This window comes from Prionailurus viverrinus, chromosome F2, assembly GCF_022837055.1.
Source record: "Prionailurus viverrinus isolate Anna chromosome F2, UM_Priviv_1.0, whole genome shotgun sequence".
In the NCBI taxonomy this organism is placed as follows: Eukaryota; Metazoa; Chordata; class Mammalia; order Carnivora; family Felidae; genus Prionailurus; species Prionailurus viverrinus.
Genome location: NC_062578.1, coordinates 81,157,762 through 81,185,560, shown reverse-complemented (window position 1 = coordinate 81,185,560; position 27,799 = coordinate 81,157,762). Strand labels below are relative to the sequence as shown.

General features: G+C 63.4%; 1 protein-coding gene across 9 annotated transcripts; it reads left to right on the top strand.

The window, feature by feature from the left end:
- The first annotated feature begins 1,296 nt into the window (after positions 1-1,296).
- Positions 1,297-21,927, top strand: GPR20 (G protein-coupled receptor 20). 9 transcript variants are annotated; one of them, XM_047842967.1, is made up of 5 exons: positions 1,297-1,401; positions 12,599-15,098; positions 15,818-15,924; positions 16,444-16,528; positions 17,159-18,928. In XM_047842967.1, the coding sequence occupies exon 2, from the start codon at positions 12,625-12,627 to the stop codon at positions 13,702-13,704; it is 1,080 nt and encodes a 359-aa protein (XP_047698923.1). In that variant the 5' UTR covers positions 1,297-1,401; positions 12,599-12,624; the 3' UTR covers positions 13,705-15,098; positions 15,818-15,924; positions 16,444-16,528; positions 17,159-18,928. The 9 variants fall into 9 exon arrangements, with proteins under 9 accessions (XP_047698923.1, XP_047698927.1, XP_047698926.1 ...); XM_047842971.1 differs by lacking the exon at positions 1,297-1,401 and adding an exon at positions 19,097-21,927 and having other exon boundaries at positions 12,440-15,098; positions 17,159-18,762; XM_047842970.1 differs by lacking the exon at positions 1,297-1,401 and adding an exon at positions 19,012-19,024 and having other exon boundaries at positions 12,440-15,098; positions 17,159-18,882.
- Positions 21,928-27,799: the final 5,872 nt, after the last annotated feature.

Below are 27,799 nucleotides of genomic sequence, written 5' to 3'. Positions count from 1 at the left end.
CTGGGGACCCTGACACGCAGTTTCCCCTGCCCACAGGGCCTCCCCTCCCCTCCCCTCCCCTCCCCTCCCCTCCTTCCTGCACTGCCCCTCCAGGAGCCCTCCCGACCACACTCCTCCCCACTGGCTGCTGGCTGCAAGTGTCCCTCACCAGACTGAGATCTCGGGGGCCAGGGTCCTCATCTGTCAGGCAGCATCCAGCATCCCTTGACCCCAGGGCCCGGCATGGGCCGGCTCAGTAGGTGCTGGGTGGAGGGTGCTGGGTGGTCCCACTGCATGAGCAAGGAGCAGCCCAGCGACAGGAGACTAGAGAGGCCACTCTGGCAGAGGAGACACAGCAAAGACCTGACCCTGAGCCCTCCCTGGCCCCAGTCGCAGCCACCCTCGGACCCTGAGACCCGGGCTCACCCACAAGCCACCACCCCGGTCAGGGTGTCTGTCTGGGGAGGGATGTCTGTCCCCGCCACCACTCCCAGATCAGGCCTGGCTACCGAGATTTATGACCCACTGCCCCATCCCACTGGCCCTCGTCACATCTGGGTCTTTCCCACGCACCCGACCCCACACGTCCCCACAGAGGTTACACTAGGTCACGAGGTCACGAAGGGGCCCCGGGTTGGTGCTGACCCCACGAACACACTCAGGCATGCCTGTGCCCCTGCAAGGCCACATCCGCCCCAGGGACACAGGACACACAGGAGGGGGCACAAGCGGGGAGGCCCGGATACCGAGCGTGCAGGTCCCCGGTCACGGGCACACCCAGGCACACCCAGGCTCAGAACATGCAAAACAGAAAACCCAGACCGTACCCCGGGAACCCGGAGAACCACCAGGAGCGGAGGTAGCCAGGAAGCATCTGTGGCTCCCGGAGAGAAAACTGAGATTGCAGCGCGGTGCTCCCACCGCCCATGGTGCCAGCCACGCTCTTGGGGGCCCGGCAGCCTCCCCAGACAAGGTGCTGGGGGGACAGGGAGCCAGGGCTGGCGCCACCCTCCCTTTTCCACTGCTCCCCTGCCCCCCCCCGCGCCCTCCCCCCCCCCCCCCCCGCCGCCTGGGTGGTGCAGCTTTGGCTCCACCCCCTCTGCCTCAGTTTCCTCCTCTATCCGGGCCGGCCGGGGGCTGGGCTGCAAAGTCAGCTCCCCTAGGCTCCCTCCCCCAGGGCCCTGGAACCAGCCAGGCTCCTCCAGGGGGCCGGCCTGGCGGGGGAAGGAGCCCGCCCCGCCCCCACCCCGCCCCCACCCCTCTGCCTTTGCCCAAAAGGAGCCCCAGCGCCGGCCTGACGTCAGGCCCCAGGAAGGCGGTCGGCTGCAGGCTGCCGGACAGAGTGGCCCACAGAGCCGCCCAGGGAGGTCGTCCAGGCTTACTCTGTGCCAGCTCTGCCTCAAGCCGCCAGCATAGGCCAAGGTGCGGTGAGTCCCCCCAAGAGCCGGACTGGGCCTCCCCCAGCTGGCGTGTCCTCGCTGCCCGGCCAGGCAGGCAGCAGAGGGGGGGAGGGGCCGACAAACTGCCCCCAGACCTGGGCAGGGGAGAGTTCAGAGACTGAAAGGGGCTCTGAGGTCTCACCCTGTAGGGGGCCATTGTACAGATGGGAAAACTGAGACCCAGAGGGGGAGGGGCAAGTAGGTGGTCACAGCGGGACAGGCTGGGTGAAGAGCCCGGAAGGAAGGGCTCCCAGGGACTTGTGGGAGCATCCCTCCTGACCCCAGAGCCCCACCTGTGCTGCTGGCTCCCCGTTTGCCTGGATTTCATTCATTCATTCATTCATTCACTCATTCAGCACCCTCACCGATCATCTGCAGGGTGCCCAAAGCCGTGTCTCGATTTTCCCACCTGTCAAGGCACTAGGGTGGCCCCAGAGGCCCGGCTAGGGAAGAGACTGGGTGCTTGAGCCGCTTTGAGACCATGGCCACCACTGTCCCCCAGGCTGGGGCAGGGTTGGGGGCTGAGGGATTCATGCAGACAGACTCCTAGCCGCACCAACCCACAGCTCAGACCCTGTGCTCCAGCCCTGGCCCTTCCCCCACGCTTTTGGGGGAGGGGGAAACTGAGGCCCAGGGCAGCTGGCCCACCCAGCCCCCCGCCACGTGAACCTCAGAGCAGGCACTGCCCCTGTCCGGCTCTGGCTGGCGGTAACTGCCCTGTGAGAAGGGCAGCAGAGACAGGGTCCCGAGGGGGGCAGACAGGGTGGGAACTGGCCTGTGGCCAGGGTGCCGGGCGGGACAGACAAGGAGCAGCTGTGCAATCTCAGGCAGGACGGAGGGAAGGAAGGGACAGAAGGGACAGTGGTGGCGGCTCACAGCCCTCAGGCAGACAGGCCGCTGGCCCTGCCCTCTGGCCCCCATAATCTCCTGCCAACGTTTCGTCACTCCCAGCCAGGGGGTCACCCAGGGTGCCACCCCCTCCCCTCCAGGGGCCGCGCAGCTGTGTGGCCATGGGCACGTCACTGCCCCTCGCTGAGCCTCGGCAACAGCAAGGGCTCCTGCTTCTAGAGCGCGTATGGGGAAGGGGATTGGGGTTTTCTGAGCACCTGCACAGTGGCGCATCTGGCCTCACTTTGTCCTGGGACACCTGATGTGGGAGCGGGGGGGGCTCAACATTGCCCACTTCACAGACCAGGAGACTAAGGCTCAAAGGGGCCGGAGCGGTCCCTTTAACAATCATTCATTTGGTCATTCAGCTGCAGTCCTGAAGGCCAGGCCCTGCCCTCATGAGTCCACCAGTCCAGTCCGGGAGGGAAAGACAAGAAACAGGCAAGCAAATCACCAAAAAAAAACCCCAACAAACAAACAAACCAAAAAAACAAGCTACGTGAAAAGAAAAGGTAGAGCAGGGATCTGGGTGACCTGGGAGGGCCTCCCTGAGGAGGTGTGCTGGCTCAACAGACGCTCAGCAGACCCGACCCTGGGAGTTGCCCCACAGCAAGTCAAGACAGAGCCATCCCATCTGTCACCGAGGCCGCCCCACAGGCCTCTCCAGGGTCCTGAGCCCAGAGCTCCCACCTCAGGGCCTTGGCTCTGTTGCTCCTACCGCCTGGAACACCTGTTCCCCCAGAGTCCCCCCCAGTCCCGTTGCCCCCCCCCCAGCCACTTTCTTACCCCCACCCCCCCACCCCCGCCAGGTGACCCAGACACCCCACTCAATCATCCTGTACCTCGTGTCCTCACAGGCAACATAGGGCCAGCAACATGGATTAGGGGCAGCCGGGAGGAGTCCATGGGAACCTAGGAGGGGGCATCTCAAAGACAACCCATGAACTGTGGGACTACAGCTCTCCCTCGGTGGAGGGGTGTCCAGGGGCTGAGGGAGGGCCACGTAGGCTGGAGACCAGGGTGCAACCAGGTGACAAGGGCAGAGACGGCATGCCAGGCAGAGGCAACAGCATCTGCCAGGGCCAAGAGGACCAGGCTGAGGACCTACAGGCTGCCCTGTGCCATGTGGTGCTGGCTGCCCCTGGAGAGGCTGTGGGGGAGGGTGTCAGGTGCCACAAGCACACAGAGACGGGAACCCCTGCAGGAACGCCTCCCGCAGCCGTGCCTGGAGCTGTCCCCCCCCCCCCGCCCCCCAGGGAAACCTGCATTTCCCCAGAGCCAAGGGCTCTCCGATGGTGGACTATGAACAGGACCGGGCACGACGGAGCCCAGCTGCCCTTCTCGACCCGCACCCTCCATGACCCCTCTCCCCGAGCTGGGTGCAGGGAGCCAGGCCGGGATGGGGACGGAGGTTCCGACTGGCCCCACCTGCTAGGTGACCCGGGGCCCATCCGGCCCCTCTTGGGGACCTCAGTAGGGACCCAGCAGTCCCTGGGTGGAATGAACAGAGAGGCTCAGACCAGCCCAAAACAGCAGGCGGTGTTCTGCAGCAGATGCCTCGAAACCGAGGACGATCGTAAAAATAAACAGGCAGGTAGCTCACCCAATAATGGCTAGGTTGGCCTCGGGAGGCTGTGTCACCCTTCGGCAGCCCGGGCGTTTACAGGTACCCTACACCCCCACGATGCCCTTGTGCACAAACCCCAGGTCCAGAGATGCCAGCCCTCCACCCTGGTCCTACCCTGCCTGGGCCAGAAGCAGTGGACCTGGGTTTGATTCCCAGCCCTACCAACTGTATGCTGTGTGACCTGGGGCGTATTGCTAGCCTCTCTGGGCTTCCCCTTCCTCGTGTGAACCGTGCTGTGTGGATCTCAAGTGTCCTGCAGGTGCCTGACCCACAGCAGATCCTCTTAGCACCTCGGCTGGGGACAGACTGGGCCTGCCCTCCGTGACTGCTCCCCCCCCCCCCAGCCCACCCCCGGCCCCTGGTGCAGACCAAGCTCAAACTCCAGGCAGCTACCTGTTGGCCGGGGGCTGAGGCCCATCTCCCCACCTGCCCTGGGCCCCTACGTGGCAGGGCTGGAGGCAGCCAGGCAGCAGGACTGGTATCTGCAGTGCGGCTGGACAGCTACAGGACACACGGGGATGGGGGGCAGTTTGGAGAAGAGCCAAGAGGTTGGGACACGCCCACCCCTGCCAATGAGAGGCCTGGGGGCCCCGCGGGCAGGGACCAGCATCCTTGCATTGTGGGCCACACAGCAGACACCCAGCGAGCAGTGAGCACCACACGGGATGACCATGCAGGTGGGGAGACCCGGAGGCTCCGGCACTGTTATTATTATGCACCTTCCAGGTGGGGCCTCTGCAGGCTCATTCATTCATTCACTAAACAAATATCACACGCAGCGTCTCCGGTGACAGCACTCAGGCTGCCAAACTCAAACGAAACCCCGGTTGACCAGCACCAGGGGCAGGGTGGGAATGACAGGGACAGCCTGGACCCAACAGGATAACTGGGTGGGCTTCCTAGAGGAGGTGTCAACCCTTCCTGGCTGGGAGGACCGGTGGAAATCAATTCCAGGCTGGTGCCCAGGGCGCCGAGTGGGTCGCCAGGGCCCAGGCTAGGCGGGAGGGCACTGAATGCCGGGGTGAGGGCCGGGCCTCACCCTGCAGAGCTTGGCAAGGCTCACTGAGGGTTCACTCTGCCCAGGAGAAAAATGGATGCGGCCCTGCACCGGGCTGTCCCCGCGCTGGAGGAAGAGGCTGGAGTGGCCCCCGCCCCTCCCCCACCAGTCCCACCCTCCAGACGCTCCCGCTGAGAAGGTTTCCGGTGGGTGGCGGGGAGGCCTGGAAGAAGTAATGCGGGGTAGGGAGGGAGCAGGGAAAAGCTCCAGGCGGAGGAACAGCGGGGAGGGTGCATGGAGTGTCATCAGACAGTCGGGGTGCTGCAAGACTGGAGAGGGGTTCCCCCGGGGCCTGCCTGAAGCCTCAGGTCCCTTCCAGGAAGGGTCGCTACCAAAAGCATCGCCCTTCACGCACATGCCTCCCTTGGAGGGTGTCAGCAAAGTTCTGGAAGGCCGGTGATGGGCCTCCCTCCCCAGGCACCCCCCTCCCCGGGCACCACCACCCTCCCCAGTCACCCCCACCCTCCCCCGGCCCTCCAGCCTGGGCCACACCTGCAGCAGGTGCTCTGGGCCTGAGCCCTCCTCCAAGGCTGGGGGAGCAGTTAGTGGTGTGGGAGCCAGGGAGGGAGGGAGGCCTACAAGGTCACCTCTGGCAGAAGCCTGCCTCCCCGTGAATTGGATCCAGGCTGAGGCCCTGGCGGCGTTCGAGGCCCTGTGAGGGTGGCTCCTGGCCTCAGCCTCCCAGGATGCTCACCCAGGCTTCCACACCTGCTGAGTCCACTGCCTTCTCCAGGAAGCCTTCCCTGATTCCACATTCCTGTGCCTCATTCAGCTGGGGGTCCATATGCCCGGCCCGGACACCCTGAAGGTCTCCGATGATCCGATCCATAGGGAAACCAGGGGTGAGTCAGGGGATGGTAGTCTGGGTCTAAATCGGACCCTGTCCCTGCTCAGTATGGGGCTCACCCCCTCCGCCCACCCCAGTCCTCAGTTTCCTCACCTGGAAAGTGGAAGGCCCAGGCCTGCAAGGCTGCTGGGTGGACGAGAACGGATCCCAGGTGGCCTGTAGGAGGCCTGAGGCCCCATGGAAACACCTGGCCGGTGCTCTCTTTGTGGGAGCGCCCACAGTGCAGGGTCAGCCCAGCCGGGGACAGACCCCAGGGCCCAGCCGGGTGACCCCAGTTAGCTACCGAAGGCCCCGGTCTCTGTGTCCCGTGTCCTCATTTGCAAATAAGAGCCATGCCCCTTCCTGATAATAGGAGGAATCCAGATGTCCCTTTCCACTCCTTCCCCACCGCAGGGCCCCCAGGGGAGGGGGCAAGAGAGAGCCGGCCAAAGACATGCCAAATGGAGAGGCCCGGGGCCATGGGCTGGGCTCAGAGGGAGCCAATTTGGGCCGTTAGCGGTGAACTCCCCACTCCAAGAAGAGTGCAAGCTAAGCCCTCATGGATTCATTCACTCATCCACTCGACATTTCCTGAAGGTGACTGTGCAATTCCTCTGCGGGGACGAGTGGCCCGGCAATGACAGAGCCACGGTGCTGTGAGAGCCCCAAAGAGGCCACAAACCTACTTAAGGCAACCAGGGAGGGCTCTCTGCAGGGAGAGACTCTGAACCGAAGACAGCCAGCATACGGATAAGAGAATATATGCGGGATTATTTTAGTCACACGTCATAGAAAGTCAGTTCAAAGTAATGTAAGCCGAACAGGGAGATTATAGCTTCATTGAACCAATGATTCCCAGGAGACTAGCTTCAGGCAGGGCTGGATCCAAGCACTTCAGCCAAGGCTCCTTAGGCCTTGGTCTCTGCACTTGGTCCCGCTTCCCCCTGCCCCCTCCGGGAGCCTTCTGTCAGAGACAGTTTGAGTCTCACGGCGTCCCTGGAGAAGTGTCCAACCCCAGGGAGCAGAGAGCTGTCAGTCCAGTCCCAGGGCTGGTCATGATCGTGATCGTGATCGGCTAGGCAGGGCCATGGGGCCAAGGGTGATCAGTCACTGTAGCCCAGGGCAGCCCATCCCCGGGGTAACCTGGGGCTCAGTGTTTGAGCCTAGGCCTCCAAGAGCAAGGCCAGGGAACACAGCAGGACTGAGCCACTAAAGCACTTGATCCTGCAAATGGTGAAGGGAGACTGAGCCATCCTGCCCGGAGGTCTGCGAGGGACCTCCTCCTACCCTAGGAAGCACTGGTCCTGGGTCTCGCCCCAGCCCCCCACCCCCCAGGCTGCCCCCCTCGCTCCTCTCTGCCCTGCTCCCTGGAAGAACCTTCTAGGGCAGTCCAGAGAGAGGCGAGTATTGCCGGTGGCAAAGACCTTCCAGAAGGTGCAGACATGTTCAGGCTTCAGAGCACTTCAGAGCTGGAGGTGCCCATTGTACAGATGGCAAGACTGAGGCTCGCAAGGGCCTGGGAGGTCCCGGGCAGGATGGAGGAACTCCTGGCCCTTCCTTCTGAGAACCTCACTTTCTCTAAGACAGGCAGGAGCAGAAAGAGGGAAAGAAGAGAAGACTGGGGTGGGGAGGCTCCCACAGAGCGAGGAACCAGCAAGGGAGAGAAAAGCCCCAGGTCTCCACCTCCTCCCTCCCGCGCACCTGCCGTTCGGTCCCACCCAAGACCGGGACTCACACGTGGGGGCTGTGCAGAGAGCCCCCCCCCGCCCTTCTCCAAAGGGATCCCCATTTTCCTACCCTTCACCTGTGCGCATCCTGGGCCCTGTCTCCCATCCCCCACCCACCAAAACCCTCCGGGGCCCTTCCAGGGCCACCTCCTGACCACACCTCGGTGCTGCCCAAGGGGAGCTCTAATTCTGCCCACCTTACAGATGAGGACACTGAGGTCTGTTCTCCGATGGAGCCATGCTCCAGTCCCCCCACCCTGCCGTGTGACTTCCCAACTGCACCCCGAGCCCCTGGAGAGCAGCCTGCATGTGTCCCCCACCTGCCTGGAGAAGTACCTGAATGTGGGCAGGGGCAGCGGTCTGGGGCAGCAGGTGGCACAAAGGTCCCAAGTCTTTGCCTCCAGATCAGTCGCCTTAGAAGAGTGTCCAGGCCCCGGCCCGGTGCCAGGCACGACGAGGACGTGGCCTCTGCCCGCCGGGCTCCAGCCAGCTGGCCCTGGCTATGAGGTCTGCTCCACCTTAGCCAGGCCCAGGACACCTGCCAGGAAGGAGGAGGGGACAGGACAGTGCCACACCCCTCAGGCTGGCTCCCTCGACAGAGCCCTGTCTCCCCCCTCAGGCTGTGGAAGGCGCTAGTGACCCCATTTAGCAGATGAAGAGAGCAAGGCTCTCTGAAGGGGCCAAGGTCCCGGGGCGAGGGTGCGGCAGACCGGACTAGAGCACCCCTCCGCCCCCAGCCCCTGGGTCTCTGGGAACCTCCTCTGCTTACTCACGGCCCCAAGGCCCGTCCTGGAGGCCAGGTCTGTGCCTCCCCCCATCAGCCTGGGTGGGCGGGCCTGGGGCCAGACTGTCCCCACAGAAGAGCAGAACCTTCTCTCCTTTCCCCTCATTCCAGGCTATATTTAGAGGCCAAGCAGAGAGCGAGGCACGTGGGGAGTGGGTGCGGGCGCCTGCCGGCCGAGGGGCCGTTTGCCTGGTGCCCCTGGCCCCACTCAGGACCAAGGGTCCAGCCATAGGCTCGCCCTAGGCAGACCCGGGTTCGGGTCCTGGCCTGGCCCTCCCACAGCCTCCATTTCCTCCATTGTGAGTGCGGGAGGCTCAGGGGCCGGGAGGCACCCAGCTCTTCACAGCGGCCGACACAGCGGATCGAATCCGCTCAGCAATAGCGGAGGAAGGGCCTGCTGTTCTGCGGGTGGTGCAGGCAGGGAGACTGAGGCTCAGAGAGGTTCATCAACAGACCCAGAGCGGCGGGTGGGGAGGGGAGGCACCTCCGTTGGCCACTGTTAGCACGCAGTGCTCCCCCCGCACCACCGCCAGAAGCCACACCACGGGAGTCCAGTCTTCCGCGGTCAGGCCCAGCCCTGGCCGGCAGGCAGGGGGGCAGTGGGGAGGGCAGGGGGTGCTGAGAGGGTGCGAGGTGGGTGGGGCACTCTGCTGGGGTCGTGCACCTGACCGGAGCAGCCTGGGGGGGGGGGGGGGGTGAAGCTGGCCCAGTGGAGTCTCAAGGAGTAGCGCTAGATGAGGCAGTGAAGACCACGGGGGAAACTGAGGCCCAGAGAAGGAAGGTCCTTCAGAGGCCACACGGGGGAGGGAGGAGGACAGGGCGGCTTCTCCGCCCAGAATCCGCCAGCCCAGCTCCTTCCCTGCCCCAGAGAGGGGTGGATTCAGGAGGCCATCCCCCCCCCCCCCCAACCCCAGCCTCTTCCCAGAAGGCCCACCTCCACAGGCCAAGCCCTGGGTCTGGCCCCCCACTGTTCGAACTCCTCATGTTCAGAGCAAAGTGACTGGATGCCCTAGAGAGGAGTCATTAAATAACCATGTGAGTTCATAGTCACTGTGCGAGGTGAGGCAGGGGAGTGGGGTGCACTGGGAGTGGGGGAGCAGGCCACGAGGGGGGTTTCTTATCATACGGACAAAGACAGCCGGACTCACAGACACGAAAGGGGCAGAGATGGTGGATGTAGAAAGTCAGGGATCAGGGCTCAGTGTGTGGCCATTGTCAGGGCCCAGAGTGTCACCAGGGCCAGGGCTCAGCATGTGACCAGAGTCAGGGCTCAGTGTGTGACCTGGGGGGTGACTGGGTGGCTTAGCTGGTTGACCATCCGATTCTTTTTTTTTTTTTTTTTTAATTTTTTTTAATGTTTTTATTTATTTTTGAGGGAGAGAGAGACCGAGCATGAGCAGGGGAGGAGCAGAGAGAGAGGGAGACATAGAATTTGAAGCAGGCTCCAGGCTCCGAGCTGTCAGCCCGGAGCCCAACGCGGGGCTCGAACTCACGAGCTGGGAGATCATGACCTGAGCCGAAGTCAGACACTTAGCCGGCTTAGCCGACTGAGCCACCCAGGCGCCCCTGACCATCCGATTCTTGATGTCAGCTCAGGTCATGATCCCAGGGTCACGGGACTGAGCCCTGTGTCAGGCTCCGTGCTAAGGTGGAGCCTGCTTGGGATTCCCTCTCTCTCCCTCTGCCCCTCTCCCCGCTTGTGCTCTCTCTCTCTGTCTATATATAAAAAATTGTTTTTAGCTTAAAAAGATGTGAACTGAGTAAGGACTTAACGTGTGACCAAGATCAGGGCTCAGCATGTGCCCGGGGTCAGGGCTCAGAGTATAACTAGGATCCGGGCCCGGAGCGTAATAGGGATTGAGGTGAGTTGTGTCATTGGAGTCAAGATTTGGTGTGTGACCAGGAACAGAGCTCAGAGTAGGATCTGGATCAGGGCTCCAGTATGGCAGGATCAAGTTTCATCATGTCACGGGGATCATGGCTCAGCGTGTAACCAGTTTGGGTTCAGTGTGCGGCTGACATCAGGGCTCAGCTTTGTTTGGGATCAGGGTTCAGACTCCCGGAGCTGGGAATCACAGTGTGCTTTGCGGACATCTCTCCTCACGTGTCAGGCCTCCGGGGCATCCTGAGCACCTGTCGATCCCCCTATTGTGGGGGCGCCAGGCCCACCGCCCTGGCCTGGACCCTCCAGCACCTTGAGCTTGCTGGCCAGCAAGTGAGGCTGGCCCTGGGGAGTTTCCTGGAAGGGCAGGATCCCCGGAGCCGGCATCATCCTGGGACTATCTCCCAGAGGAAATGTTCTGTAGTGTTTATTATTTGTCTCTGCCTGTGACACTAACTCGAACTTAGTGCAGACACATTGGAAAACCAGAAGGCATGTGGAAGGGAATCCAAAAAACTGTTTGCCATGTGTCCCCGGGGCCAGCTCCCAGCAGGGCTCCAGTTTTGCCAAGGCTCAGTTTTTTTCAGAGTAGAGAGACAAGCTGGGCAACATCCTTCTCCTTCTTGGGGACATTCCGGGGCCCCCCGCTGCCCTGAGACTCCAGGTTCCCAGCCCCAAGCCCTGGCCTCCTGGCCTGCCCTCGCTCCCCGTCATGCCCCCGGAAGGTCTCTCCCTGCCCTAGATGTCCCTCGTGCTCTCTGTGCTCCCCATCTGCCTATCATTTGACAAACACATCCATCAACCCTGCGAGTTAGGGCCTGGGGGCACCAAACAGAGGGCAGCCCAGCCCAGAAGTACCGTGTGTGTGTGTGTGTGTGGTAGGTGTGGCCATGCACCTGGGCAGCACGTGACTCTTCCCAGCAGCCTTGGGGGTCGGCAGATGCCCAGGGTGGGGGTCCCAGAGGCAGAGGCACAGCCGGGTGACCCCAGGCAGGTGCGTACCTCTCTGAGCCCGAGGACAGTGGTGGCCGTCTGCCCTGCCCGGGCCTCCCCCCAGGCCACACTGGAGCCCGAGCCTTAGCTAGCAAGGACTCCTCTGCTGCGTCTGCCCCCCCCACCAGCACCCGCACGCAGAACTCAGCACCCCCAGTCCGCAGGGCTGAGGCTGCCAGAGCGAGCCTGTTGCCCAAGGCCAGGCAGGCAACCAGAGCGAGTGGGCAGCGTCCGGCCTGCTCACAGCAGATGCCACACTTGCGTCGGCCACCAGGTCAGTGGCGTGTCTTCCCTTCCCCTTCAGGAGGGGGAGGGCCCACTGCGCGCCCAGGATGTCCCACGTCCCCACCCTTCCTCCTGCTTCTCCCCAAAGCCCTCTCCTTTCTCCTGAAAAAGCCAGAAATGTCCTTATTTGGAGCATCAGCCCAGCCTGGGATGGGGGCGGGGGGCCTGTTAACCCTTCATGTATAAATAGAGATAAATCTCAAGAAGTTAAACACAGCCCCACAGGAACATAAACAGAGTGGGCGGCCCTTTACGGCTGCAGGGAGCGAGGCGTTTATTTAACTAACACCCGCCCCACTGCTGCCGGGACCTGGCTCCGGGCTCAGGCCCCGGGGAGTCACCCTGAGCCAGCAAGGGTGCTACGTCTCAGGGCTGGGAGGGAAGCGGGGAGTCCAGGGGGCTGGCCCTCGGGCGAGGTTCCTTATGAGCACCCTAGCCCTGGCCATCGACCCCGCTACCAGCCTCGGAAGAGGTGAGAACAGATGGGTGGCCGGGAGGACCCGATCTGTGATGCAGGGGTGCGGGGGTGGGGGGCCAGCCAGGCGGGGCTGTCGCGGGCTGGGCTCCGTTGAGCAGAACTGTGCTTTATCCAGCAGCAGCTCACACTGTGGTTTTTCCAGCACAAACGACGCGCTGGGTGCTGCTGGGGTGCTCAGTTAACCCTCCTCGCAGCTCCACAACGCCAGCCGCGCAGGTTAGCACAGGAGGCACAGACAGGTTAAGTGACTTTCCCGAGGCCGCACAGCGACTAAGGGAGGAGCCGGGACCGGAGCCCGGGTTCGAACACCAAACACGGGGCCCCACAGCTTCCTGGTGCCACAGCCTTCCTCTTCCCTCTTGGTTCTAGGCCGGTCCTGCCCAGCCAGGGGTTTCTACTTCCTGCTGCGCGGAGAAGTAGGCCCAGAGCATTAACATCCCGCCCAAGCTCCGCCCTGGCAGGCGCCGGGGCCACATGGAGTGCAGAAGAAGGCAGGCATTTGAGGGCCAGGCCAGGAAAAGGCACAAAGCCGGGAAAGCTGGGGGCCTCGGTGGGCAGGCAAGCCGAGCGGGACCAGCCTCCGGGCGGGGCTCCGGTTGCCCAAAGGTCACCCACCCCGCTCCTTCCTTCCAGGCCCAGGGCGTGCGCTGGCCGCCGTCATGCCCGCCGCGTCTCCCACGGGGCCCTGGGCCCCCGCGGCCCCCAACGCCACGGCGGCGGCGGCGGCGGCCAACGTCAGCGTGCCCGAGGTGCCCCTGTTCCACCTGTTCGCCCTGCTGGACGAGGAGCTGCACGCCGCCTTCCCGGGCCTGTGGCTGGCACTGATCGCGGTGCACGGCGTCATCTTCCTGGCGGGGCTGGTGCTCAACGGACTAGCGCTGTACGTCTTCTGCTGCCGCACGCAGGCCAAGACGCCCTCGGTCGTCTACACCATCAACCTGGTGGTGACCGACCTGCTGGTGGGGCTGTCCCTGCCCACGCGCTTCGCCGTCTTCTACGGCGCGCGCGGCTGCCTGCGCTGCGCCCTCCCCCACGTCTTCGGCTACTTCCTCAACATGCACTGCTCCATCCTGTTCCTCACCTGCATCTGCGTCGACCGCTACCTGGCCATCGTGCAGCCCGACGGCTCCCGCCGCTGGCGCCAGCCTGCCTGCGCCAGGGCCGTGTGCGCCTTCGTGTGGCTGGCGGCCGGCGCCGTGACCCTGTCCGTGCTGGGCGTGAGAGCCGGCGGCGGGCCTTGCTGCCGCGTCTTCGCGCTGACCGTCCTGGAGTTCCTGCTGCCCCTGCTGGTCATCAGCGTGTTCACGGGCCGCATCGTGTGCGCGCTGTCGCGGCCGGGCCTCCTGCGCCAGGGCCGCCAGCGCCGCGTGCGGGCCATGCAGCTGCTGCTGACCGTGCTCGTCATCTTCCTCGTCTGCTTCACGCCCTTCCACGCCCGCCAGGTGGCCGTGGCGCTGTGGCCCGAGGTGCCGAGCCACGCCAGCCTCGTGGCCTACCACGTGGCCGTGACCCTCAGCAGCCTCAACAGCTGCATGGACCCCATCGTCTACTGCTTTGTCACCAGCGGCTTCCAGGCCACCGTCCGAGGCCTCTTCCGCCGGCGCGGGGCGGAGCGTGAGCCCCACGGCAGCACCGTGGTCGGCATGCAGAGGAGCTCGCGAGCCTCGGGACGCAAGCACGTCCCGGGCCCCGGCCCCGGCGCCTTCACCCAGGACCTGGCTAACGGGCCAGAGGCTTAGTGGGCAGGACTCTGCAAGGGGACCGAAGGCCAGGACTGGACTGGGCAGGCCGGGTCGAGGACGGCACAGACGTCCGCTTGCCCTGGGGGTGGGGGCGGGGGTGGGGGTGGGGGTGGGATTGGCTTCACCGGGATCGATTGGTGATGGCTGCGCCCGGCACGCTGCTCAGTGCCTTGGTTGATTAGCGATGTCTGCCGCGGCCCCGGAGGGGCCGTCGAAGGCTGACCGTTTACCTGCCGTCTGGGGTGTATGCTGCGTCCAGCAAAGACTCAGAGGGGTAGCCAGGAGCTGCTTCTCTCCTGGTGCACGTTCACCCTGTGAGGGATTCCTCAGAAACAGGGACAGAGATGTTTTTAGGTACTAGGAATTGCAGAGAGGTTCCCTTTCCTCTCTTCCCCCCTCCCCATACCCCCCCCCCCCCGCCCCACCCCCTCTGGCTTGGGCCTCTGACGGCCTCCTCTGAGCCAGACGCCAGGATTGCCTCCACCCGCTTTCTGTTGAGCGGCCAAGCTCCCTGGGCCCTTTATAGACTGCTATAGGGGCAGGGGCCTGTTGGGCACCTTCGGGCACCAGGCCCCACCTCAGCCACAGCCACGGACATAGGGTGAGACGGACCCTGGGCCCCAGATCTGCCCTTCTTTACAGAGAGAAGTCCTACATGTCCAGTGGCTCCAGGCAGAGTACCTGGTCCCCCAAGTTCAGGGCCCTGGAGGGAGGCCCGCGTGGGAGGCAGGAGGGCCATTTATATCCCCATGTTACAGATGAGGAAACTGAGGTTCAAAGAGGGAAAGGCCTCCGGGCACTGCAAGGCCGGCACTGTCTTTAGCAACCCTTCGTGGAGCCCCGTGTGGACGGCTCCTCCTGCCCCAGGACATGGCAGCCCACAGCCTTCCTGCCAGAGGCCCAGGAAGTCCCGGGCTCCCACCCAGGGCTGCTTCCTGGGCCCGGATGCTTGAGCAGCAGAGAGCGTGGCGGTCAGCATCATAACCAGCGCCATCCTTGGCCCCGACTGGGTGCCGGGCACAGTCCAGGAGCCTCTCTCCTGCTTGACTCCGAGCAGGAGCTGCAGGGACAGAGGAGGGACCTGGGAGCTCGCTGTCTGCCGGGAAGCACCTGGCAAGAGCGATGCTGACCCCAGGGTGGGTTTTCAGGCAGAGAAGCTCTAACAGCATCTGGTGCCTGGACCGTCACGCAGTGGAGGAGGGAGGGCCAGTGTTTGCCCAGTGCAGCACCACCTGCGGGCTCTCTTCCTACAGGGGCAGCAGCCCCCGGTTCCCATTCTAATTCATGCTAAAGAGTGACTGACTGACACTAACTGACCGCTGAGCTCGGGGGTGGAGGAGTTGCAATGGTCCTGGAACAAGGCCTTCCTCTAGGAGGAGGGGTCTCTTAAGGTAGGTGAGCAAACGTGAATCTGGGAAAACTGGGACCAGGTCCCGCCCTGCCTCATGGCTTTGTCTCATTACTCCCCACCATCTATGGATGGAAGTGTCCATGGACAGCACTGGGGTCCAAATCCAGGAAGGTGTCTAAGCCCCCTCCCCTTGTCCCCGTGCCTGACATCCCAACATCCACCCTGGGTCTCTCAGGGACACCCAGGGCGCGGGGGAGCCCTCCGCCGCTCCGACTGGAGAGGGTGACCACGTGTCTTCTGCAGCTGGGGCCGGGATGGGGAGCTGCCCTTGCACCTCTGAGAGCTCAGTCTGCTGCCCCCCCCATGCAGAACTCTCTCTAGATGGGCCTCAGTTTCCCCCAGTCTCCACCGCAGCTGGAGGATAGGGGGCTGGGGAGTCACCCCCCAGGACCTTGTCTGGGTCCCCACAGCTCTCTCAGAGGCTTGATTCCCCCTCCTGACGTCTGGCTCCCTCCCACCCTGGCCTCTTTGTCAGGACTGAGGCCCAGGGGTCTCTGGAGGCAGACCCCGACTGTCCTTGTTCCCATAGGGACCCGGTGTGGGATCTCTGCACCCCCTCCCCGTGGCCTGCCTTCCCAGATTTTCAAGAAGCCCAAATGACATGAGATGGCGTGTGTATTTATATCTGATGTAAACAATCTCCTCAACGAGAAGTCCTGTCTCCTGAATTAAACCTGTTTATTCCCTTCGTGCCCTCAGCTCAGCGAGCAGGGGGCAGGCAGCGGTTGCCGTGGGTTCGGACCCACGCAGGGGCCCACCCGTGCCCTCACCCCACTCCCGCTCCCGTGGACAGGCAGGCCGCGGTGGTGAGTGTGTGGGGAGCCCTCCGTCCCGCGGGCAGGTTTGGGGGCCCCGAGCCCTGGGAAGGGCGGGACGGAAGGGGCGCAGATGGCACAATTGTGGGCAGGCTGTGAGCACGGCAGCTGGGACCGGGGCGCAGACCAGCAGAACGATGGGTCCCTCGCCCCTTCCTGGTGCCAAACCTGCCTGTGCAGGGGGAGGGGGAGGATGTGGGCAGGGCAGCCAGCATGCCCGACAGCGTGCCATCGTGTCACCGAGGTGCCGTCTAGGGGGGTGGGGGGGACGGGGGGCAGTTGGCAGACAGCTGAGCGGGAGGGGGGGCCACGGCACCGCCTGTGGGCTTACAAAGTGCCACTGACTTAACCTGTTCTCTGAACCTGCCCGAGGCCTGGGAGGTGGGGATTGTCATCCCCAGTTTGCAGATGGGGAAACGGAGGCTCTGGGCATCCAGGATGGGGCTCCATCCTGGGCCTCTGGGCACCCAGCTCCTGCCTCGCACGGCCTAGTCTCTGTCCTCTGCCCAGGGGAGCACTGGACGGGAAGAAGAGTGGCTGGATGGGGCTCATCACTCTGCTGTCTGGCACCCTCTGAGGCCGGAGGCGGCTGGAGGTAAATATTAGGGCCTGTTTAGATTAAAGTCCATTAATAGCAGAAAATGTCTCTGCGGCGCCTGCCCCCAGCTTCCTGGGGGCCTCTGGTGCCTGGGGCAGGCGTGGAGGGCCCTGTGGGTGATGGATGTCCCCCCTGACGCCCGGGGTCAGACCCTGCACTCCCGGGCCCTCTGCCTTCTCCCCTCCCTCCCCTCCTCTGGAGGCAGCACACCCCCACCAACCCACCGACAGGGTCTGTGCACCCAATTCACAGAGGAGGAAACTGAGGCTTGGAGCTGTAATGGAGCTAGCATTCTCCACCCAGTCCTGCCTGGTTCCGGGGCCAAGGCCACCCCCACCCTCTGACCATGGCAGGAGCCAGGAAAGCTGTGAAAGGAGGGTGTGGCCTGGCACGGGAGGGAGGAGGAGAGCCGGCCAAAAAGTGGACCGGAGAGAGAAAGAGGGGGAGGCAGGCCTGGGGAAACAGCTCGCCCAGCCTCACTCTCCCTGCCGTTTCCCTGGGTCGTGTCACCACGCTGCCCTCCATTTCCACGTGACCACCTGCCCCTCGGAGCCTCCCCAGACCTCCCCGTCAGGCCCCTCCCCCACGCTGGCAGCCTCTCCCCCATCGGGCTCCCTTTTTTTTCAGTGTCTGCCCAGCACCAGCCGGGACTGTCCACCTCTCAGGTCCCTCCCCCTCCTCTGGCCCTGGGGCCAGCCTGCCGGAATCCCTACCATGCCTCCCTAGGACAGACCACATGGCCCAGCCATCCCTCAGGACGGGGCCCCTCCCCGACCATCAGGCTTGGCCCCTTGCTGAGCCCTCAGGGACACTGCAGCCCCCACCCCCTTCCTGGGAGTCCAAAGCCTGGTGGCACAGCTGGGGTGCTCCGCGTCCTCTGCCGCTGCAAGTGGGACCAGCCAGGCAGGGGCATCCAGGAGGGCTTTCTGGAAGAGGAAGCTCCGGGCCCTTCCCTCCCCGTCCTCACCTGGCCCACCTGGCTCCCCCCCACTCCTGGCTGGGCCTCTCCTTGAGGTTGTGGTACCGGGAGCTTTTCAAGCATCGAGTACCCCCGGAGCCTCGGCAGGCTGGTGGGGCCAGGACATTTCACCCCCATGTTGCACGTGAAGAGCCTGAGGCCCAGCGGGTGAGGGGACACAAGCCCACACGCTGGGATCACGCTCAGTGCTCTGAGCCCAGCTCTCCGCCCCCCCCAACCCCCGCACCAGCTCTGGGCCCCCTCTCAGCCTCGGCCCCACTGCCCGTGAGCAGGAGCCTCCCGCCCAGACGGCAGGTGCCCCAGGCCAGACACGGCCCTGGCCCTGCTCCAGAGGCGGTATAGGAGGAGCTGGGGAGCCTGGCAAGGTAGGGGTCCCTCCGAGTGCCGCATCCCTGCCCCTCTCTGGGCCTCTATCTAACTCCTCAGCTGTGATCCGGCTTCCCAGCCTGGGGTTAGTTAGATCCTGGGGTCTAGTTAACAGAAAGGACTTAAATGGGAGAAGCACTGTATGTGTTTATAAACTAACCCCCCCCCCCCCGCAACTGCCCCTCAGATTCCAGGCCGTGACTGGGGAGAGGGGATGTGCCGAGCAGAGAGGTGGCTCACAAGGCATGGGGTCCCCAGTCGTATTCCAAGCCAGGAAGGCCTTCCCAGGGCGCCATATGCCAGAGTGAGGGCTCCAACGGGGGTCCCAGACAGAAGTGGGGTGGGGGGCACAAGCGTGGCGGGAGGGGTGAGCCAGGGCACGGTCAGCTGTCCTGCACTGAATTATCGGGACCCAGGCGCACGTCCGTCCCCAGCATGTCACAGGGTGCCACAGGCCTTCATGTCTGGGGACTGTGGGGGACAAAGGGCATCTGACCCCCTCTGCGCCCCAAGCGTCCAGGCTGTACCAGTGGCTTCTGAGACCTGCTTCACGGAGGGGCCCTGGGACCTGTGAGGGTCTTCCCGCCCCACCCACCCTATGGGCACCTCTGGTGGCATCCGGGGTCCGGGGTGGTTAAAGGTCAAGCTTAGTCTGTGGGGGGTGAGGCCCAGGGGTCTGAGCCCTGCTCCCGCCTGTCCTCTCCAGAGCAAGGCCACGCGGGCAGGTATGGGAGCAGCTCCCGAGGCCCGAGCACTAGAGGCCCACGCGGGGGGTGTCACAGCCCAGCCCGGGCCAGGACATGCTTCCCGGGTCAGGGCCCAGGCAGGCGACCCGCGTCCCAGCCGGGCCAGGTCCCTTCGGCCGCATCAGCTTCCCCAACCTTGCGTGAGTCATGTGCCGTTCTGGCCTCAGTTTCCTCTTCTGTCAAGGGGGTAATTGGCACCCTCTACCTTTAGGTGCAGTTGTGAGAATGAAACGCTAACGTGCGTGTTATGTGTGTGTGTGGTGTGTATACGTGGGTGCTGTGTTATGTGTTTGTACATGTGCGTGTACACGTGTGTGTTGTATATTTACGTGCGTGCATGTTACATGTGTGCTGCATGTGTGTATATGCGTGTGCACGTATTTGTATAGTGTGTGTGTGTGTGAGCGTTGTGTGTCTACGTGTATGTGCGTAACTGCATGTATGTGTGTGTTCATTTCTTCCCATGGTGCTCAGCACTCCCCGACTAGTGATTAAATTGAGCTCATGAAGGACGGAAGGCCTCCCCAGGAAGGCTCCAGCACATTCTTTCACTCCACAGCGTCCTGCCCCTTCCCTGCGCCACAGGTAATCTGCGGGTTTCTCTCCCTACAGGACACCTGCCCTGCCCCCCGCCCCCCGCCCCCATTCTTCTGGGTTAAACCCTATCTTTGAGCGTCCCCAGAACACGCACACATGGTAGGCAGGGGAGCAGTGAGAAAGGCTCAGGGCTCAGGGGGCACATCCTGGGCTCAGGCCTGGAGGCAGGATTCCCCCCTGGGTTCTGCCAGGGGTCTTGAGTGAGCCCCTCCCAGACTGGCCCCAGCTCCTCCAGCAGATCCGCTGGGAACGCCAGAGGGACAAGTGTGTATGGGGCCCAGGGCCACCAGGTGGCGCTGCTGGCCCGGGAGAGGCAGCCGAGGTGTCCACCACCCGCCGGACCGGGGCGGGCCAGCAGCGACCCTCCGGATTCACCTCTGCCACCTGACCTTCAGAGGGACGGCCCCAGAGTCGGCAACACTGGAAGGCTGCCTGGAGGGGCTGCAGCTTCCTGACCCAGCCGGGGAGAAGCTTGGCACTGAGTCGAGAAGCCCCTGGTCCCTCTGACTCGGGCACCTTCCAGGAAGCCCCTCGCCCCGGTCCCCGATCTCCCTACCTAACACAGGGGAGGCTAGGCGAGGGGGCCACAGAGGGGACAGGGCGGCTGCTGAGCCAGCACCTCCCCACGCCCCCCCCCCCCCCACAGGGATAGGGCTGTGTCTCTAGGACACGCACGATGGGAGGCTCTGTGGGCCTGGCCCCCGTTCCCCAGACACGGCGTCCTCTCCCTGCTACACAGCCTGCATCCCGCCCGCGATTCAGGGGAGCTGAACCTCCTAAGACCATACGTGGTCCCCAGGCCAGGAGCCTCATTCACTATCTCGTGAGTCCAGAGAGGGTCAGACAGCTGCCCTGAGTCACACAGCCTGGCAGTGGAGCCCGCTGTGTGGGCGGGAGAGAGAAACACACCCGAGGGCTGGGATGTCCTGACAAGCAGTACTGTGCTTTTCCAACCGCAGCGTTGGCAATGTCCCAAAGCCGGGCCGCGAGGAAGCGGGAGACAGACAGACAGATGGATGCCGGGGGAGACTGGACTGGATATAAGTTACTCAGGGCTCCCGGCCTCTCCAGTCAGGCGGAGGGGGACAGACCCTGTCTGCTGGACACAGGGAGACAGCGCCCGGCAGCCCCCGGCCCGACAGCCGGGCTGGCACCGTCTCCGTCCGCCCACCACCCGTCCACACCGCGGTCCGCACTGGGCCAGGCGGCAGCCCCCACCTCAGCTCAGCTGTGGAGGGCAGCCTGGTCCGAGTGGGACAGGCACAAGGCCAGCTCCGGCCAGCTCTGCCCAGCGCCTGGATTCCTGGAGAGGCCCACTAGCTCCTTAGGTTGTTGCAATGAAAATGCAGGGAGAGGGGCACACCTTGAACTTACGACCACTCACCCGTTGGTGAGAATGGTCCGTCGATCAGTCATTCAACAAGCATTTACGGGGACCTGCTCTGCCGCCTGGCGTAAAATTGGAGGATGCCACAAGGAGTGAGGCACAGTCCCCGCCTCGGTCCCTGTCTCTAATCCAGCGTGGCAAGGTCCTGGCAGCGGTCCACACTGCCGGAGGGCTGGGGCAGACTTTCCAGAGGAAGTCACGCTTAGCTGGGTTTTGAAGGACGAATAGGAGTTTGCCTCTCAGAGAAACAAGTGAGGGCATCTCCAGCAGCAGACGCTGTGGGGGTTGAGGCTCAGAGGTATGGAGGTGCAGGCCAGCGACGGCAAGCCCGGGGGCCAAAAGCCTGGCCGAAAGGCAGAGGGACCTCAGGCAGGTCACTTCTCTCTCTCTCGCCCTCAGTTCCCTTGTCTATAGAATGAGGATAAAACACCACCTCCCAATGAGATAATGGCTGTGGAAAGTGCCAGGCAAACGCTAATGTTCCCTATTTAATTTTCCATGTTCTTTTTTTGAGGCCAGGGTTATTTCTGTCCACACTTAGCTATTTCCAGGCCCAGGGCTCGTCCTTTCCCACAGAGGACTCCCCCCTCCCAGGCCACGGTGGGAGGACGGGTAGGGGGCACGAGGCACAGAGACAGAATCCGTCTTCCAGTGAGAGCAGCACGGACCCCCTGGATGGGGCAGGGGCAGGCCGAGCCCTCCCCTCCCCTCCCCTCCCCTGTGTGCCCAGGGAGGCCAGGGGCACACACACAGCTCCGGTTCCAAGCCCCCTTTTCCAGCTGAAGTGGGACCGAGTCCCAAAAGATGTCAGGGGAAGGGGACAAGAAGCATTTACCCACATGAATGATCTCATCGCTGCCTGCCGGGAAACCGCCCCGCTGCTGCTGCCCGGCCCGCAGATGAGCCTCCCCGTTGCCATGGTGACAGCCCTGGTGGGCCCCGCGGCCCCTCCCTGGCCACCCCGCACCCACCTGGCCCCCTACTTCGTCACCTATCCGGAGGGCTGACCCAGGGGCGTTGGCTCACGGAGGACAAGGTCGGCAGGCGAGGGAGGGCTGGGGTGCAGGGTGTCACAGCTCCTCCGGCAAGCCAGCCCTCTGGGGTCCTCCTGGAACCAGAGGGGACCCTCAGGGGCCTCCATCCTCCTACAGGCTCTCTGCTGCTGACCGAGAAGCCCGGGCAGCTTCCCCCACCCCTCTGGAGAGAGCCCCAGACCCTGCCACCTCTCCCCGCTCTGAGACCCTCCCTGTAGGGCATCCCTGGGGGGCCCTCCCTGGGGGACCCTCCCCGCAGGATCCTCCTTTCCAGACCCTTCCCAGCTGTCCAGGGGCCTTGCCGGGGTGGGGGTGGGGTGTCAGGGAAAGCCTGTGGATGTAGAGGGGGCGCAGGACGGGAGGCCAGGAGGGAGGGAGGGTTTGAGATTGACGCTGTTTGCAGGAGGTGGGGGCCAACAGACCTCGCCTCAGCGTGTGGTGGCAGCTGCCCCAGGCCCTGGCGGGGCTGCTGAGGCTCTATGGGTATGTCCGCCCTTGGGGAGCATGGGGTGGGGACCTGTGTCCTGCTCAGGACCCTGTCTCCGGGAGCCTAGGAAGCTTCGTGTGGGAGAATCTTCAGACTGAACGGTCCTGGCCACTTGGGATTGTAGACCCTGCCAATTTGGGAACCTCAGGCAGGAAGGTCACCTGCAGAATGTCTCCTGAGCTCCTGCAGCCTGCAGGGCTGGCACATCCCTGGCCGACTCCTCGCCAGCCCGGCCCACTGGGGGCAGGAGCCACCACGTCCAGGCGCCCAGGCCCCCGGGGGAGGACCGGCCTGGAGCACAGAGCAGGAGAGAGCACAGCAAGGACCCCAGAAAGAGGAGTTCAGACCCCAGCTCCGACCCGCACTGGCCCTGGGCTCCAGACCGACCCTCCGCTCCCTGCTTCCGCTGACGGGTCACCACAGCCACAGGAGGAGACAGCCCGGACGACGGTCGGCCGGCGAGCAGGGAAACCACCACGCTGTGAAGTATCAGCCATGAAAAGGCACGGAGGAGCCCTGACAGGTGCCACAGGAGGGCCAACCTGGAGACCGTGAGGCTGCGTGACAGCGTATCTGTGGCCAGATACAAAAGGCCACAGAGCTCGTGGTTCCGTTTCTGTGACGCGTCCAGAACAGGCGAATCCGCGGAGACGGAGCTCACAGGAGAGGTTGCCAGAGGCTGCGGGGAGGGAACGGGTGGCTGCTTGCCGGGCCGGGGGCGTCCTTTTCGGGGGTGTGGAGATACTCTGGAGTGAGACGGAGGTGGCCGCTGACTTGTTCACTTTAGCATGGTTAATTTTGTGTTATGCGAATTTCACCTCAATAAAAAACCTATTGAAAAAGTCCCTAAGCATCAGGGGTGACAATAAGGGCGCCTGGGGGGCTCAGTCGGTCCAACGTCCGACTTGGCTCAGGTCGTAATCTCGCGGTCCGTGAGTTCGAGCCCCGCGTCGGGCCCTGTGCTGACGGCTCGGAGCCTGGAGCCTGCTTCGGAATCTGTGTCTCCCTCTCTCTCTGCCCCTTCGCCGCTCAGGCTCTGTCTCTCTCTGTCTCTCAAAAATGAATAAATGCTTCAAAAAATGCTTTTAATAATAAAAATTAATTAATTAATTACTTAAAAGCAGGGGTGACGACAGCCCACAGGATGGTTGAAGGGATTAGCCAAAAGTTAAGCCAAGTGGCTTGCTCACTGAGGTGAGAGGAACACGGACCACCCCAGGGCATGGCGGAGAGTGCTGTCACAGGGACCCTCCCCGTTGGCTCTGGAGGTTTCGGAGAGATCCTAAAGGATCCTAGAGACTGGCCAGGGGACTCCACTGACTTCTGGCATCACCCCCACCCCTGCCATCCCGTAGGGTCCCCAGTGCCTCTAGGGCAGGAAGTGCCATGGGCAGTTTGCCTTCAGAAGAGCCTGGGTGTGGCCTGGGGGGGGGGGGGGGAGGGTCACAGGCCCATGCCTGTCTGACCCCAAGCCCACCCATCTCAGTTGGCCATGCCTGAGGGTGGCGGCCAGCCAAGGGCTCCCAGTGACTGCCACTGAGGGTTCTAGGATGGGCCTGACCTAGCCCTGCTCCGTATGGCCAGCTTCTGGCCCCGGAAAACCTGTCTCAGTCTCCTGTGAGACTGTGGTGTAGCACATTCCTATTCCACAAATTCATGGGGTTGAAACGACGCTCGCATGTTCTCGTCTCCCGGGTGTGGAGGTCAGATGTCCTCAGATCAAGGCCAGCAGGACAGGTTCTCTCACAGGCTCCGGGGGCGAATGCCCTGCCTCTTCCAGTCCCTCGGGTACCTCCACTCCCCCGCATCTTGGACCGCACTCTGCCTTTGCCCCTTCCGGCAGGGAAAGCACCAGCTCCCTCGGGGCCCACGCAAGCCCAGAACCCTGCCCGCCCGCCCGCCCGCCCTGGGCCCAGCACACTCCCTCCCCGGCCTGCTGCTCCCTGGGCCCGGCTCTGCATGGCCAGGCTCCCCTGTCCCAGGGCCGGGCACAGGGTCTGGCGCCCAGCACACCCTAGGGACATCGACCAGGTGTCTTCCCGGCACGCACCCTAGTGCCCTTGACCCCACCTTGGCAGAGCCTTCTTGTGTTCCAAGGCCTCAGCCCGGACAACCACTCAAATAAATTAATGTTCCCATGGCCGCTGACTCATGGATGAGAACCAAGGCCCCTGCCAACGGCCGCCGGCCCGTGGCCTGCCAGGGAGCAGCCCTTTGCCCAGTGACCATAGTGCCGCGAGCAGGAGGAGCCACCGGCCGCCTGCATCGGCGCTGCATCGGCGCCCGCCTGATAGAGTCTAGGGGCTCCGTGCCCAGGGCCGTCTGCGATCCTGGTCAAGCCCTGTGAGGAGGCAGGACAGGAAGGTGAGGTAGAGCAGGGGAGGAGCCCAAGGGTTCAAGTTCTCTCCCGGCTCTGCCCCTGGAGGAGCCAGAATGCCACCACTAACCTGGAGGCTGCTTCCTGGCCCCAACTGGCGCCTGACCCCCACCCCACTCCCCACTCCCACCCACGTCCCATCCCCCCATTGCAAGGGCAGCTTCAGCTCGGTCTTCTGGGCCTGGGGTGCCCTCGAGGACGCACTATGGTTCCTCATCTTAAAAAAGCTCAGGAAGGGGGGCGCCTGGGTGGCTCAGTCCTAAGTGTCTGACTCCTGGTTTCAGCTCAGGTCATGTTCTCATGGTGATGAGAACACCATCATCTCTGGGTGTCACATCGGGCTCTGCACTGAGAGCATGGAGCCTGCCCGGGATTCTCTCTCTCTCTCCCTCTGCCACTGCCCTGCTTGCACACATGCACGCATGCACGCATGTGCGTGTACTCTCTAAGTGAACCTAAAAAAAAAAAAAAAAACCCAGGAGACATGTAGCCCCTAGACCCACAAGCCAGGGGACCTTGGGGACTCCGCGGTCCAGGAGACTGAAACCCACGCGAGGAATTGGCGAGAAAGACAGAACAAGATTCCCCAGCCCTGGACAGCGCCTAGGCTCCGTGTCCCCCTGCCCTCGAGGGCCTCGCAGCTGGATGGGCCTGGGCCTGCAGCCCTCCCTGGGCTGGAAGGGGGAGCTGGGTGAGCAGAAGGCCCAGCACGGTCCGGTCCGTATGCTCAGCGGTGGCAGGGGTGAGGTTTGCGGGGTGGGGGAGCAGGCAGAGGGGCTCCAGGCAGCCTTTCGGGGATGCTGGGGGCTGGTCAGCCTGTAGCTCAGACCCCACTCTGGGCCTCAGCAGTGCCCACCCCGAGCCCACGTCTCCCGCTCTATGAAGCAGGTGGAACCACACCTTGCACACAGGGCTCCCGGGGTTCGGTGACAGGGGCAATCAGGGCCCCTCGCACAGCGGGTCAGCTCCAAAGGTGCAGCTCGGGGATTGGAAGCCAGCTCCGGCTGGCCCCAGAGCCCACCCTCTGCCTCTCCCCACCCTGAGCTGGAGGCAGGAGACCGGTGAGGCCACCCAGGCCACCCAGACCAGGACCCAGGGACCTGGGTCTTCCAGCACATTTTGCAGGCTGACGAGGGGATATTAAAAAGTTCACGTTCTGTGACATTCTTCGGGGCACGCCTCCCATTTTGACCAGGACTTGAGACCTACAAAAGCAGGCCGAGTTTACCAACGTCTGACAGCGTTATTTTTAGCAAACTCTGTGCGATCGCCTTTCGAATCCAAAGCTCCCGGGCATTCCGCAGCAGAAACAGTGGGACCCAGAAAAGAGAGGGCAGGGCGTGGTGTCTCTCTCCTCAACAAGGTGTGACTCGGGGCACAACAACGTCACCTACGAGCGAGCGGAGAGTGGACAAACCAGGACTGGGAGAGGCTGGGAGGGAAGCGATGTTATCGGTGTTATCGGTGGTGCTGCTGAGATGTTAATTACAGACTTCTCCATTGTTCGCCCGTCTGAGGGTGCTCTGTATCTCCTTTCGGCTCACCTCTGCTCTGCCCAGGCAAGCCTCGCTCAGAGGGCAGGAGGGGGGGGGGTTGTTTCCTAGGTGGAAACCGCGAGTAAACAGGCGCCGGCACGCGTGGGCCTCAGGAAATCCTGCCAACGACCAGCTGGACTCTTGGGCCCGAGAGTCCTCGCCCTTGGCTTACGCGTCGCCTCTCGTTGCAAAAACAGAAAAGCTCCCGGGAGGGCCACGGAAGCCCCCCCCCCCCCCCCCCCCGGCGTGCTAGTGATGACACCGTGATGCCCTGGGGACCGCGCTGGGGAGCTCTGAGCGAGGTCTGAGCCCGGAGCCCGCAGTACAAGGAAGAAGCTGCCTTGATCGGGTTGTCACCCCAAGGCTGAAGCCAGATCCGGGACGCTGCCTGCCGCCATCGCGCTCAGCTGCTTCTGCTGTGTGACCCGGGGTGCACTGGTACCCTCCCTGGGCTCAGCTTGCTCCCTGAAGGAAAAGAGTAGGCCTTGGGGATGTGTGTTACAGTCAGTCGGCCCCCTGTCGCAGGGACTCAGGCCGGTTCCTTCTGGCCAGCGCAGGAGGAGGAGGGGACTGCCTGCCTGATGCAGCTCTCCCTGATCTCCCCCACGCTCTACCCCCGTGACTTCTGCTGCGCCGTGCCTTTGCACTTGCCGTTCCCTCTGCCTCACATGCCTTTCCCCTGATGAAAGGGGAAAGCTTCCCCTTTCCCCTTCCTCAGCCATCTTGTCTGGGGAGCTTTCTCCCACTCCGGGCCTCTCTGACCGGAGACAGCTCCCGTGTCCCAAGCAACCACGGCCCCTTGTCCTCGCCTCCATTACAACTTTGGACCTGCTGGATGGTCACCAACCAGGTTCGCGCTCGTCTCTCCCAGAGCCCTGTGAGCTCCAAGGGTATGGGCCCACATCTGATGTGTCTTGCTCCCACACGGTTGACACAGGGCCTAAACACAGGAACTGTTCACGAAGGCTCGGGGACAGAGTGTGGAAGGAAGGTTCCGGCGTGTGCTCCCGGGTGAGGATGCCCCAAGTAGGGATGTGGGTTCAGGCTATAGACAGTGTGGACACTTTGTCGGAGGACCACTGCCCCAGCCAGCCCAGCCCAGCCCAGCCCTCTGTGCTGCAGCTTCTGGTCTCTCTATGCAAAGCTGGCATATGGGTGTTCACGTACATGTGAGCACACACGTGCATATGCTTCCCGGGTCCCCCGAGCACTCCCTCCAGCTGAGTCTGCCCACATCACGGCCCAGGTGTACGCGTGAGGGCTGAGACTGGGGAGGCAGCCAGAAGAATCTGTGGGTAGGGCCGGGTCAGGCAAGTACCTGGGCAAGGCAGCTGACCGAGTGGAAAGGGCTCAGACTCTGAGCGGGAACTCGTGCCGAGATCCTTGCCGGCAAGAGGTTATAGACACGGGTCCGAGGAAAACAGCCAAAGCACAGCTGCCCCTGCCCCGCAGGGTCTCAGGGAGCATGCACCCATGGGGGGGGGGGAGGATCTAGCCTCCTGTCCCACCTGTGCCAACTGGAGAGGGCTTCTCTGAGATATCTAGCTTTAGGGAGTGCCCTGATCCTGGTACACACCGAATCCTCGTGTCGGTCACACACTGAGCCCTGATTCCAGTCACACACTGGCTATGATCTTGGTATATACAATGAACCCCGATCTCGATCACACACTGAGCCTTGATCCCCGTCACAGGCCAAGCTTTGATCCTGGTCACGCTCTGAGCCTTGACCCTGCTCACAAACCCACTGGCCAGAACCG